The sequence below is a fragment of the Misgurnus anguillicaudatus genome, chromosome 6, assembly GCF_027580225.2.
Source record: "Misgurnus anguillicaudatus chromosome 6, ASM2758022v2, whole genome shotgun sequence".
NCBI classification, from domain to species: domain Eukaryota; kingdom Metazoa; phylum Chordata; class Actinopteri; order Cypriniformes; family Cobitidae; genus Misgurnus; species Misgurnus anguillicaudatus.
Window position 1 is genome coordinate 25,234,904 of NC_073342.2, and position 14,774 is coordinate 25,249,677.

The 14,774-nt window shown below is 36.7% G+C and overlaps 1 protein-coding gene and 1 long non-coding RNA gene across 3 annotated transcripts in view; one reads left to right on the forward strand and one right to left on the reverse strand.

Annotated features, from left to right (window-relative positions):
* The window catches only part of LOC129434383 (uncharacterized), a 60,605-nt gene that overhangs the window by 32,570 nt on the left and 13,261 nt on the right, over positions 1-14,774 (reverse strand). Inside the window, exon 4 of the long non-coding RNA XR_008640742.2 lies at positions 4,676-4,834. This is a non-coding gene — a long non-coding RNA (uncharacterized lncRNA). The remainder of the gene's footprint in view (positions 1-4,675; positions 4,835-14,774) is intronic.
* The window catches only part of lamb4 (laminin, beta 4), a 33,425-nt gene that overhangs the window by 7,595 nt on the left and 11,056 nt on the right, over positions 1-14,774 (forward strand). For both annotated transcript variants that reach the window (XM_055193317.2, XM_055193316.2), the window contains 13 exons: positions 3,819-3,954; positions 4,054-4,127; positions 4,623-4,811; positions 6,909-6,972; positions 7,863-8,077; positions 10,639-10,759; positions 10,843-11,031; positions 11,680-11,835; positions 12,610-12,722; positions 12,803-13,015; positions 13,224-13,481; positions 13,587-13,772; positions 13,858-13,967. In XM_055193317.2, coding sequence (XP_055049292.2) covers positions 3,819-3,954; positions 4,054-4,127; positions 4,623-4,811; positions 6,909-6,972; positions 7,863-8,077; positions 10,639-10,759; positions 10,843-11,031; positions 11,680-11,835; positions 12,610-12,722; positions 12,803-13,015; positions 13,224-13,481; positions 13,587-13,772; positions 13,858-13,967 — 2,024 coding nt within the window. The remainder of the gene's footprint in view (positions 1-3,818; positions 3,955-4,053; positions 4,128-4,622; positions 4,812-6,908; positions 6,973-7,862; positions 8,078-10,638; positions 10,760-10,842; positions 11,032-11,679; positions 11,836-12,609; positions 12,723-12,802; positions 13,016-13,223; positions 13,482-13,586; positions 13,773-13,857; positions 13,968-14,774) is intronic.

Below are 14,774 nucleotides of genomic sequence, written 5' to 3' on the forward strand. Positions count from 1 at the left end.
AGCCTTGCCAGGAGGCATTGGAAAGGAAATTATGTAAAGTATATAGTATACAGCCAATCCTTTTCATTATTACAAAATCCTTAAGGGTTCACTTGAGGATTACTATAAAGCTTTCTCTTTATAAGAACATAAATAAATGTCCTTATCATTCCTTAAGAGGAATGCTACATCAGTATTATACATGGTGGTTGGGTAAAATATAGACAAACGCAACCACAGGGTTAAATGAACCTATTCTGGGTTGTTTCAACCAATGATTTGGTCATTTTTTTATGTTAATTGAGTCATGTGTGAGTGGCACAGTGGCTTAGTGGGTAGCACTATTGCTTCACAGCATCACAGAAGTCTGAGTTTAAAGCAGGCCCGGATTGGCCATAGGGAGAACCGGGAGGATTCCCGGTGGGCCGGTCTGTTTTTTTTGGCCACGAGGGCCGGTGTTGTCATGCCAACGGGATGATGCGTATTTGCGGGTGAGAGATGTCCCCGCCGCTTTATGCACAAATTTATTGTGCCCCGAGTCCCGACCACTTATTGGAAGAATTCTTGCATTAGGGTTCATTGACATCTAAAACGCATGGGAAACACAGGACGTGCCGCTGTCTTCTGGTTTTCAAAGCGCTTACTTGAACACGAGTTTTGTTTCAGACGCGTCTATATTGAGTGCGCTTGCCGGCCGCGCGTCTATATTTCAAATAAACTTGAGCGCGTCTTTTGAGTGCGCTTGCCGGCCGCGCGTCTATATTTTAAATAAACTTGAGCGCGTCTTTTGAGTGCGCTTGCCGGCCGCGCGTATATTATATTTTAAATAAACTTGAGCGCGTCTTAATACAAACGGGCTGGCCTCTAAAAGGAAAATAATTTACAAAATGTATTTTTTATCATAGATGAATTATCTATGAATAGTCATTATTCATTGTTTATTGCAAGAGGAACAAAAATCTATTTGATGCAAAACTCATTAGTTTATTTGAAAAAAGTAGTTTCAAAAGTATATCCATGATGTTTTCTTTTTTTTAACACAATGTAGGCCTACGTTATTTAGCAATAGACATGATCTAAGTACTAAAAAAAAGATACAGATTTTTTCCATTTGTTTCCAATGCATACTTGATAAATCTTGCTTGTGTATTGTATATCAGGGGTTTCCAAACGTTATCAACCCAACAGTTAATCTCAAGACTCACCATTTTTTAGAAATAGAAATATAGAGGAAAACACAAACACATTTGTTTCCTTTAGTTTTTGAATAAGTTTACTTTAGTAATATTATGGTCTTATGGTAGGGCTGCATGATTATGGCAAAAATTATAATTGTTTACTGCATTTGCACGAAATATGAAATTATATATTTGAAAAATACAGTGAATTGCAAGGCTGCAGAGAACAGTGCACTACTGCAGACTTATACTACTGAGGGTTTAAAGATATTATTTTAATAGCCAGTCGTGAACTAAAGTAGGCCGGTCTAAGGCATGAAACTCCAGGGCTGAAAATAAGTCCCACTCCGGCCCTGGTTTAAAGTCAGAATTCTCAGTTTAAAGACAGAATTCTGAGATTAAAGTCAGAATTCTGAGTTTAAAGTCAGAATACTGAGATTAAAGTCAGAATTCTGAGATTAAAGTCAGAATTCTGAGTTATAAGTCAGAATTCTCTGTTTAAAGACAGAATTCTGAGTTTAAAGTCAGAATTCTCAGTTTAAAGACAGAATTCTGAGTTTAAAGTCAGAATTCTGAGATTAAACTCAGAATTCTGAGATTAAAGTCAGAATTCTGAGTTTAAAGTCAGAATTCTGAGATTAAAGTCAGAATTCTGACTTTAATTAAAGTCAGAATTTTGAGAATAAAGTTAGAATTCAAATATTTTTTCACCAGTGGCCCTAATCCTCTTCCGTAAAATTCGGAGTTTGCATTAGGATGTAATTTTATGGTTTCTACATGTTTTTCATCCACTTTTTTAAAACTATCCTCGCCTGGAGTTGGGGTTTGTGTTAGGAAGTTGCAGAAAGTGATTCTAACCCAAACCCCAAGCGATAATGGTCAAAAAACAGAAAACAACGATGAGAAAACAAAATATAAAATGACACAATAAAGAAAGTCGTGGCACATACACGAACAGCCATTTTTAGAAATTCGTGCTGGGAAGGACGAAAAAGACATTAGTCTCCAGAGACACGAAAAACTGTGGAAATTCGTGTCATCAAACACGAATAAATTAATCAAAATTTTCGTTACTATAACACGACTTGCAGTGAGACTGGGTTGTTATACAGAACTGATAATATAATATGTATATTATATTGTAGCGAAATGAAAAAGCTCTGTGTGGTTGGTTATGCCGGTGACCTTTTTTTTTCGAGGGCACACGATGCGAAGTTCGTCACAACATGTATGTAGCCCGTCATGTGTGTGGTTCGTAATTTCAAAATATGTGTTCTGCGCGTCGAGATGATCCTATGTGCATCACGTGTCTTGTCAAAATAAGTGCCTGCTGCAGGCGTGTCTGAAGGGTTTGTGATAGAAGAGATGCTCGCGTTTGCCAGATACTCGCATAATCTCATACGTAATCAAAGTTTACTGTTAAGGGAGTATCTTGCGTGTATTTTGTGAACATGAGCGTCTTTTTTATCATAAACGTTAAACACGTGAAGCACATGGTTCAAATGACGCAACAAAAACATATTTTGAAAACGCAAGAAACACACATGACACTTATTTTGAATTTGCGCCCCTCAGAAGAGCAGTCACGAGCCGCCACTGTCAATGGGTAAATTGGAGGCGTGTGCAAGAAATTAACAAAACAAGTATACAGTCAAACTTATGTCATGTGGAAGAGGTCATGGTTTGTGTGATGATCACGTGAGAGAGAGAACCCGAAAGCAGTTTAGGAGTATGTCTACGAGTTGCTCATGGTGTGATTTTTTCATGTCAGCTTGAAGCATCCATGCGTGCTGTTTTTGTAGAGTTGCAAACCATTGGAGTTGTTGCTGCATGTAGCACGTTTTACATATCTACAATCAGCGCCTAAAGTGGAAAAGCGTGGGTGGAAAAAGTCCATGGATGTTTTCAAACAGTTGTTTTAAAACATATCTGCTTTATTTGGGTCAGTGAGATAAAACTTTTTTCACAAAAAGTTTTTTCAAAACGTCTTATCAAAGTTACTGCGTCTATGTATTTTGATTTTGTCTTTCGTTTTTTTTATACCGCCGCAATCAGCCAACTGCTTGGGCATGTTTATTGTTTTGTTTTTTCAATGTGAATTCAATGTTTATTCCCAGTGTTTATGGGGAAAGCATTTTGGGATGAATATGCAGAACCAGTTATTATCATTTTTTTGGAAAAACTAAGTTCGTCTAAATTAATTTTTTCTTGGGGTTATTTTTTTAATTTTGTTTCAAGTTTTCTTGACTGTTTATCGGTTGCATTAAGTAACTGGTTTTTTGTCTACTTATTTAAATTATATGGAGAGATGTGTGAGCTATCCTGGGTTTATTTTTATAATGTTTGACAGGGGTAGACCTGTTTGACTGCCACTGTTACAATATTGCATTTGGCACCTTTAACTTGTGTATAAATTAACATATAATTAATGCAATGAATATAGCTATAGATGCTGCTGGAATGACATTAAGAAATAAATAAATAACCAGATGGTTAGGTTTTTCCATATTTTACCCAACCATGAATTGAAAACAACCCAGCATTTGAGTGTACTTTTTTCTTAATCCATAACGTTGTTTTTTTCTATGGACTGGTTAGATATCTTTTCTTCCTTCTTCATTACAAGATATTAGACATTAATAGTCTTTTCTCAAAATTCAGAATGAGAGAAAGTGCTTCACATGCGACTCTAGAAGTCCCTACAATCCCTACCAGAATCCCAACAGCCATCGCATTGAGCATGTCATCACCACCTTTCAACCCGAGCGCAATAAGAGATGGTGGCAGTCTGAGAACGGTGCGTTCCTCAAAAGAACTTCCTTGTTATTTTTAGATCTTCAGTGATTTCTTTGCATATTGAATATAACGTGATCCTGGCTCAATCTTTAAATCTCAGGCGTGAATGAAGTCAGCATTCAGCTGGACTTGGAAGCAATGTTTCAGTTTAGCCATCTGATATTGACATTTAAGGTACATTTAGCACTTTCATTTCTTATTTGTAGCGATGCCATAAAATAACCATTTTTGGTTCCTCAAAGAACCAATTGGTCAAAGGTTCTGAAAAAACATAACTTTCTTACTGTAACTTTTTATAATCTACAAAAAAAAGGTTCTTCGGAGGTTCCTTACACTGTCAAAAATAAAGGTACGAAGCTGTCACTGGGGCAGTACCCTTTAAAAAAGGTCCTAATATGTACCATTTAGGTACAAATATGTACCTTTAAAGGTACATTTTGGCAGTTCAAAGTACTAATATGTACTCTTTGGGTACAAAGGTGTACCTTTTTGAAAGGGTACTGCCCCAGTGACAACTTTTGTACCTTTATTTCTGAGAGTGTATGGAACAATTCAGCTAAAAATCGTTTTTCTATGGCATCGTGAAGCACCTTTATTTTTAAGAGTGTATCTAAAAAATAGATATTTTTCATATATTTTACACATTTTTAAAACATATGTTCTTGCCAGAGTTTCCGGCCTGCTGCCATGTTGGTTGAGAGGTCAAAAGATTTCGGCCAAACCTGGAAGGTTTTCCGGTACTTTGCGGAGGACTGTGCCAACTCGTTTCCGGACATCCCCGAATGGCCAGCAGATAGCATTGATGATGTCGTCTGTGATAGCCGCTATTCTGGGCCAGAACCTTCCACCGACGGGGAGGTAAGTGAAGTCACTAAGCCATCCTTAAAGTCACAATGAAATTGAAATGAAAAAAAAAACACATACATTTTTTGGAATATTCTGGTATTTTTTACAAATGACTTACATGTGAGCTTTACTTAAAGGGGTTTTCATAAGACTGACATGACACCTTCATAATCATGACATGGCATGAACATGAAGGAGATTTTATGGATGTTTATGACAACTGACATTAAGTTTCATTTGTTCAATTATGTCATTTTTAATGCAAATATTACATTGTTTGAGATTTCTTTGTTAGACAAGGTAACTGACCACTTTTTACCAGTGATACAAATTGAATTTGTCATTAAAATGTCATTAAATGTTTATACTCTGTCATATAGTTTTATAACAGCGTCATAAATATTTTTCTTGACCTCAACCTATGGTATAAATATAATTTGTCATTAAAACATCAAGTGTTAATACTCTGTCAAATAGTTTTATAACAGCGTCATGAATATTCTTCAGTTCATGTTTTTTTTTCTCCAGGTGTTTAAGAAACAAAATCCAATAATTCAATAATAATTCAATAAAAAAATTATATTTTATTGCATTTGGAGACTGATTCACTTAAAGCCAAACCCAACTCTAACACCAACACCAGGCGACAATTGTTTAAAGTTTAGAAAATATAAAAGAATAAAGCAGAATTTTTTTTTATAAACCAATAGTTAAAGTGACATACTAACGCAAGCACCAAATCTAACCCTAAACCGAAGCGGAAATGGTTTGAAAATAGGAAAAAGCAGTCTAGCAACCAATCCGCGAGAATGCCACGGAAAAAGACAGTCCATAGAAGGGCCATGGAAAAATGCGGAGATCCGTGAGAATGCCACGGAAAATGCGCAAAAAATTCTGTGACTATCCCATGGAAATTTGTGAGATCAGGTTGCTTTTCTTATGTCAGAAAATCCTCTGTGTGAGGAAGAACAAGTTCTATTAGTTTTTTATGTATTGTGCACATAAATAAAGTTAAGTATAATCTTTTGACGTGTCTGTTGCATTTTGTTATGGTATTTTAAATTATTTGACATTGTATTAAACTTAATGACCCATAAAGCTAGGTACTTTCTTAAGTTCGATAATTATTCTGCTATGTCATGTTTATGACAGATTTATGACAAATTTATGACAAGTTATGATGTATTCGTTTATGTCAAGTTGTCATAACAAAGACATTTTAAACAATGTCATTTTTTAATTAAAAATGACATAATTAAACAAATGACGCTTAATGACAGTTGTCATGAATGTGCATAAAATCTCCTTCATTTTCATGACACGTGTCATGTCATGATTATGCTACCCAGTCTCCTAAGGATGCGTATAAAAAAAGTGTAAAACTCGTGCAATACATACGCCAAATTCCACTTTGGCGTGCATATGATACGCAAGTCCTTCCCATTCACTTTAACGTGGCATCTTTTTTTGTCGTTTTATTTATTGGTTTCTCAATTTTTTTCTGTTTTTAAACCACTTTCGCTTGGGTTTAGGGTTAGATTTTAGATTTGCTTAATGAGGTTATTTAATATACAGGTTTCCTAATGTTTTTGTCCATATTTAAGCCATGGTCGCTTGGAGTTGGGGTTAGAGTTGGGGTTTGGGTTAGGATGTCATTTTAATATAACAAAAAGTTGTTCTAACCCTAAACCCAAGCAAAAATGGTAAAAAATAGCAAAAAAATTGAGAAACCAATAAATAAAACGACAAAAAAAGATGCCCTGTTTAAGTGAATGGGAAGGACTTGCGTATCATATGCACGCCAAAGTGGAATTTGGCGTATGTATTGCACAAGTTTTACACTTCGTGCTATTTATACGCATTTTCAGGAGACTGAGCTGGATAAAGAAGGTGTCATGTCAGTCTTATGAACACCCCTTCAAGTAAAGTGTTACCATTCAATCCCGCCCTACCTTTTTTCCTAATTTCAGAAGCCGTTTTCATATGTCACCAAGAAAATAAAGACAATCGCTACTTCCGTTTCATTGTTAGTTTATGTAATCTGTTCTTCTAAAATAATCATTAAATACATTTAAAGTTTTTTATTTCCTAACTATGCATTTAATCCAGGTGGTGTTAAAAGCCCTGGATCCCAGCTTTGACATCCATGATCCATACAACCCCACTATACAAGGTTTGTGGTTTGTTATAACTTTTTTGTGTGTTTCAAATCCCAGAGGAATGAAGATGTCAAAGCAGCTTTAAATTATGAATGCGGCCTAAAGGCATGTTCAGTAAATGAAGGCCGTAAAGTCTAGCTATACCTCTAAACATTTGCTTGACAATTTAAAGAAAATATACATTGTTAAACTCAACATGCCATATTTTATGATAAAATATTGCAGTGGTCCTCAATTTGTTTTGTTACAGAGGACCTGAAGTGACGACCCAATGCAATACCACATTTATTTAGCCAACAACATTATTTCAGTGAAAAGAATGTAAATTTAGACTTTAAAAAATGCTAAATTATTTTCAACCCATCGTTGGATCAAAATGGGACAAATCCATTTACCATTCCATTTGACAATAAGCAGAATTTATATTAACATTTCATTTGGTTCTTGAAATTCAACGTTTTTCACCTTGTAGCTTTATCCTTCTTTCAAGTGAATCAATGTTTCATTTAGTCTGTTATCTTCTTTCATCTTGTGAGATTTGTTTGTGGTTTTTAAGGATGAAACAACGCAGATGTTGGCATTTGCTTAATTTGTCTGCATCTCCTGACAGATGAATTTGCGCTCTAACTGATGCATGGCCTTTGATGTTTACAAAAGACATGAAGCGTTTCTTCCTTCCTTTTAAATACTAGTAAACATTTTCCTTCTAATTCTGGATAGCTATGTAGTTGATTTTTATTGTTTTTTCTTTTGTCTATGACTTATTTTGAGTTACGACACATCTGTTGCGAACCACCAGTCTATTATATGCAGCTTATAAACTATTATTGGTGTACCTTAATCAACTCATCAAGATACATTTTAAACATCACTGCTGAAATCAGTTGCTTCTCACTGTTCTCAGAACTGATCACCATAACAAATCTACGCGTGAACTTCACTCGTCTCTTCACCCTGGGTGACACGTTGCTCTCACCCCGTTGGAGGGACCCGGAGGAAAAGTATTATTATGCCCTCTACGAGATGGTGGTTCGAGGAACCTGCTTCTGCAACGGACACGCCAGCCAGTGTGTTCCTCTGGATAGTGTACGTGGAGACAACTTCATTGAGCCTGGCATGGTGAGATATTTCTTTGATATTGAGATCAGTCTCTTTAAAGTCTGTGTGAAGTCATTTCAGAGAATTGTTTCTAAACACATTATAAATGTTAGAAATATATTTCTGAAACACATTGTAAAGACTGAACAATGTAGAACTGAATTGTGGAGTTACACCGTTTTCCATATTTTTTGTGTTTAGGATTATTTGGGGCCCGCCCCTTACACTATCGCGAGCATCCATTCAGGTTGTAGTGGTATAGTGGTAGTTTGTTGAGAGAGACAGCAGCTTTTCCGCAAGTGGGCGTGGTTTCAGCACAAACAGCGGACACGCCCCCAGCATTTAAGAGCAAAGAATCTTGCCTGTTTTTTTCAAAAGTTTTATAACTTATTTCTTTTATTTAGCCTTTTTAAAAAATTTATTTGGTTGGGTGGTAAATATCACATTTTACTGGGAAGTCACAAACTGAGAACGCATTTAACTCTTTCCCTGCCATTGGCAAGTTATCTTGTCAATTAAAAGTTGCCAATGAAGAATTTTAACGGCAAGCCATATTTCTGCTGTTATCCACCAGGTAGCACTCGCACACAACTTATAAAACACTAAAGCAGTGCTTCTCAAATAGTGGGTTGGGACCCCCAGGGGGGGCTCGAAGCGACACCAGGGGGGGCGCGCGAGCCCCCGGGGAAAATATTTTTTTTGCACCGTCACTTAAAGACATTACACCCCAATCACGCTGATAAGCCGCTTGAGTTTTTTTTATTATTATTTATTGATTATATTTATTTTAATTTTTCAGTATCAAATATTATACTTTATATAAGGATTGATTTTTTTGCATTTTAAGTCTTTTCTGTTACAGACTAAAAAACAATGTTAATAAAGTTATTCTTTGTTGTAAGTTGATCGATATTTCTTTTTTTGTTTTCTTTTTGTGTTTTCTCAATGTTAATAAGGATACAATGTTTTGCAGATGTGTAATTTTATAGACAAATTATACTATTTACAGTCGCAGCGGAGAGTTGGGGGGCGCGAAATGTTTACTTCTTCTTAGGGGGGGCGTGACAGAAAATAATTGAGAAGCACTGCACTAAAGCATCCATGGATTCAAAAATAGTAAAACCTCTGTGTATGTTTTGATCATTGTGCTGAATCTGATCTCTAACAAAAATCATTTACAAAAATGCAATTATCTCAGCTTTTTGTTCAAAATTTGGTATTTTTGAAGAAACCTACACTCTCAAAAATAAAGGTACAAAACTGTACTTTTTCTGTCACTGGGGCTGTACCCTTTCAAAAAGTACAGCTTTGCACCTGGATTTCATTTTAGTACCCCAGAAGTAATTTCTGGGACCAAAGAGAGCTTATTAGTATCTCAAAATACATATTAGTATCTCAAAGGTACATATTGGTACTAAATGTTTACATATCTGTACCAAATGGTCCTTACAATTACCTTTTTAAAGGGTGCTGCCCCACTGACAGCTAGGGTACATACATTTGACTTTTTTCTAACAATGTAGGTCCTTAAGGTACGGTAATCTACCCAAAATTGTATTCTGTTTTGTAGTCCTGAAAAGGTATCAAACTGAAACTTAGGGTACAGTCCCAGTGACAGAAAAGGTAGAGTTTTGTTACTTTATTTCTGACAGTGTACCCATATTTGAAATGTGATAAAAGGAGAACAAATAAAGATAGGATGAAACGTTTCATTTTTTTGCTTTTCATTATGTTTGTTAATATATTTAACGTGGAACGTTTGGAAGGGATTAAACTTTTGTGAAAATCAAAAAAATGCTGGCACTGGCTGGCAACATTTTGTTTTTAATGCTAGCAGGGAAAGAGTTAATATTGGACTTTAATATCCTAAACCTCTCAGTGTTTCCAGTCTCCAGTTTTCAGCAATGACATTAAAATTGATTGAATGGAGACTTCATGCTCAAATTTACTTCTTAGATAACCACAGTATTCTCATTTAAAGCTTGAGAAGAGAGCGCAGTGATGTCGTGAATTGGTCAAAGTAGCGCAAATATTAAAATCTGCCATGAAACTTCAACATGAACACAAAATATTTTTCATAAATGTTCATTTTTAAGCCTTATATGAGATACATAAGTATTTCACCCATTGTCTCAATTTTGTGTTGCATAACAAGTTGATACTTAAATGAACAAAACTGAGGATCTCAAATAAGATGAGAGAAAACAAACAACAAAATGTATTACTAAAGTGCAACTTTTTTTGAATACAATTTTTTTTAAACTTCTTTTATTCTTTAGCATATAATTGCTCTTTTATTAATAAAGTATGTAAAATTCACAACAAGCAGCTACATTCTTTGCCATTTAAATAATTTCTTTGAAAGCTTTTTGAATTAAAAAAACTATGGGCAATTAACTATAATTACTACCTGTCTAGCTTCAGACAAATAAAAGGAGCTTTGTAAGAGTCCTGGTTGTTATTTCTAAATGACTAGTTTTTCACTTAAAGCAATTATGCATGCTTTGCGATAACTGTCCGCTGAAATGGTTGTGTTTTTCATCTTTTTTTATTTCTACCTCTCTCTGTGTTTTTGCTCTAAGGTGCACGGTAGATGTGTTTGCCAACACAACACAGTGGGGTACAACTGTGAGCAATGTCAGGACTTTTACCAGGATGCCCCCTGGAGGCCAGGTGGAGAAACAAACACGGATGTTTGCAGAAGTAAGCCGTTCAAAATAACACTGCCATAATGTCACAGTGTATCCACAAACTATATATGAATACCTGTTTCTTTATTGTTTCAGGGTGCAACTGTAATGGTCACTCAGAGAAGTGTCACTTTGATCAGGAACGATATCTGGCTACAGGACAAGTTAGTGGTGGTGTATGTGATAACTGCAGGAATAACCGTGTTGGACCTCAGTGTGAACTGTGTGGCCCTTATTACTACCAGGACCCCCAGCGTTTTGTGGAAGACCCCGATGCTTGTTTACGTAAGTGTAGTTTTTGTTTTTAGGGTAGGCCAGGGGTCTTTAACAGGGCGTGTGTGACCTCAAGGGGTTTTATAGTGACACTGCAGGGGTCTGCCAATTATCGTTTGATCCCAAATTAGTAGGCTATATTAAAAAATAAATATATATTAGGCCACCATGCCAGAATTAGATTTGTTGGTTTTGCAATGTTAAAGGGATCATATATAATTATTTCTCAGTCTCTTTAATAGAATACAATCCAGAAATTGTGTGTATAGTATTAAAAATTGTATAAAAATGTAAACTGATGGGTCAAGTTTTTAGGGTAAACTCTCCTTCCACTTGAGCAATAGCAGGAACTTGCAGGATCTCTTAAACCTAAATGAAATTAAATCCTAATTTCTAATTTCAAAAACGCTCAAGATGTGTTTAGTGCCAAGAGAGGTCACACTAAACACTGACAATGCCTAAAGAAGACATTTAGTCCTTTTTTTGTACATATTTCCTGTTTTTTCTGTGTGTATCTTAATAAAGTAGATTAAAAAATAAATATGTATGGACATTAAAACTTCTAAAACAACAAGTCTGGTTGTGGTGTCCTAAGACTTTTGCACAGTACTGTATAAATAAATATATAAATATAAATATTGTATTGTTTTCTATCTGCAGCCTGTGAATGTAATCCAGATGGTTCAGTGGACGGTGGACTTTGTGATCCAGTTACTGGTCAGTGTGTGTGTAAACAGAATGTAGAAGGCGAACGCTGTGACCGGTGCAAATTTGGCTTTTACGGCTTCAGCCGGGATGACCCAAGTGGTTGTCAGTGTAAGTATTCATCCTAATAAACAGTACTACTGTTATAAAATGTTTACAGCAGTTTACAGGCCCTAAAAAGACACATTTTCTGATGTATTACTGAAAGCATTTATTCCAAAGCATTTCATACATCTGTTAAAAAGTGATAATTGTCTCTATATTAAATACATTATTATCAGAAACAGGTTCAAACTGACTTAGAAAATGTACATATTTTACCCAACCATGGGTTGAAACAACCCTGCATTTATTTAAACCATATTTATTTTTCTCTATGGTTGGGGCATAGGCGGCGATTCTGTGGGTGCTCTCTGGGGCATAAAATACACCAAAAAACACCAGATATTTGTAATATCTACAATGCTTTGATAAATAAGCTAAATAAGGGGAGCTTCATATTTCACATCTAAAACTGTGCGAAAAGTGTGACTGCGCTGCTCTCCTCCTTCTTTCCAAAGTGCTTGGGTGCTCCCGTAGCGTCTGCTGTTGCTAAGCAACCTAAGCATTGCTTAAAGTTGCACCGAGCGTGCACCCACAGTCGGAAAAAGAAATCGGACCTATGGTTGGGGGTATAAGGATTGGGTTAAAATGTAATTTGTTTAATAGGATTACTTTACCATTCTGCGAATTGTATATTCAGTAGGGCACAATGCAGCCAAAAATTTAGATTGTGAAAGACTTCTCCTAACTATAGCACCCCTTGTGGCAATGCTGAAAACGCAAAACATAGCTTTACTTTATGAATCACATATAGCCCTTTCTCATTGATTTATATTTGTCCAGTGTGTAGGTGTAATTTCATGGGCACCGTAAGCATAGGCAACCCTTGTGATCAGACCACAGGACGATGTATTTGCCAACATTTTGCTCACGGCCCAGAGTGCGATGAGTGTCTGGTAAGCCGAATCCTCCCCACACACTTATAATCATTTAAATTAGGCAATATTCAAGTAACACTGTGAATTAAATTTTCCAGCCAGGGTACTGGGGTCTAGGGAATACAGTCTATGGCTGTATACCTTGTGACTGTGACATTGGTGGCGCCCGAAGAACTGAATGTTCATCGGAGGAAGGCCAGTGTGAATGCAGGCCTAACATGGTGGGTCTCAAATGTAGTGACCCCGCTGCTGGATATTTCTTGGCTCCCCTTGATTTTTATATCTATGAAGCTGAGAACGCAAAGCCTGTGGTGAGAGATTGTGATCAACTGGCTTACTATTTCGGAAGTCAACCTAAAATGTCTTACTTTAAAATAGACTAAATAAGTGGTCTCCAAATGTTGTCCTATTCTAAGGGAAATATTATGTATTCAGCATTTCAAAAAAGTGACCATTATGACTGGTTTTGTGGTCCAGGGTCACAAATTCGGCTATTACAGACACCTTATCCTTTCATAGGTGTCCCTACCATTAGTGAAACCTGAACGACCAACCAAGCTCCCTCTTTGCCCATTTGACCCAAAACCCTCCCCGACAACTAAACCAGAGATCCCTGATTACCCTACGGTGACGCCTACCCCATTTAACTCCCATATCACCCTACCCATATGTGAGCACTACTTCAGACAGAGGGGTTACGACTTCAAGATCAGCAATGGGAGGATTGTGGTGGTCAAGCGTGAGAAACGGCAAGCTAGACGACGAAGACAAGATCAGGTGAACGTTGAAAAGCATTTATCATTGTTCTGAGATACTATCAGAACAGGTCTTTTGGTCACTACACACATAATGTTTATGATTGTCCCACTTGATCCTTTGCAGAATATAATCCCCTTTCAACCAGGATCGTCTCTTCAAATCATCCCAAGACAACGTGCACCAAACAAGTCTGTCACTTGGACTGGATTAGGTTTTGTGCGAGTTCAGGATGGGGCGGGACTCAGATTTTCCATCACCAATATACCAGCAACCCTTGACTACTATGTAGTTGTCCGCTATGAACCAGAGGTTGGCCAGATCTTTCGTTCAATATTTGACTATCTCAGCTTTTTGTGCCCACTCCACATTTATGGATTTTATCATATTGTTGCAGTCTACCGATGACTGGACAGCTACTGTGAATGTTGTGTCTTTCGGATCAAGGGATGGAAGTTGTCCATATGACCCATCAGAGAAAGTCTTTACTCTTCCAGGGTCTGGAAGGTGAGGGTACATTTTTGTATACAGTTTTAAAAAATTGTCAAAATGTGTACCATGAGGTACATATTTGTTTACATCTGGTACCAATATCAGGGTTTTCATGGGTTCTTGAAATCCTTGAAAGTTTGTGAATCTGGAGGAAAAAATTCAAGGCCCTGGGAAGTTTGTGAAAATATACATACATAGATACAAGTCATTGAACGTGCTTGAATCTATTTTATGCAAGAAGTTGTCTGGAATAAAAATCCATTTTATTCCCTGTGTAGTGTAGGATAATATCATAAAAATTCTAGACCTTTTAAACACACGTGCTAAACTGTTCGCTTTAAATGCTTATATCTTCTGTATGCGAATGTTGATTCATACCAAAATGCTTTTTTGCATAGTTGTGTTTGACACATGAAAATGTCTCGAGTTACGTATGTAACTGTTGTTCCTTGAGAAGGGAACGAGACGCTGTGTCTCCCTTGCCATACTTCCTGCGTCCCTGTAATGCCGTCTTTGGCAATATTTCAGATAGCAATATACTTCCTGGATCCCGTGTCACCCTAGCCGTTTCTCAATACCAAGTACGCCAAACTCGGACTTGTGTCCTTCGTAGTTCGAATTTGCAAGTTTAGACTCGGAAGAACGAACTCCTGATGCGAAATGCATTCTGGGAAACTTTGCTGTCATAAGTCCACACAAGTCTCCTCTGATGCATCCTCAATGTAATGGGTGGATCAAGAACACATCCGGGGATTTTATGTGAACTTGGGCTTGATGCGAACTTTAATTTGGAACAGTACTTGGTCCGCGACTGATGACGTT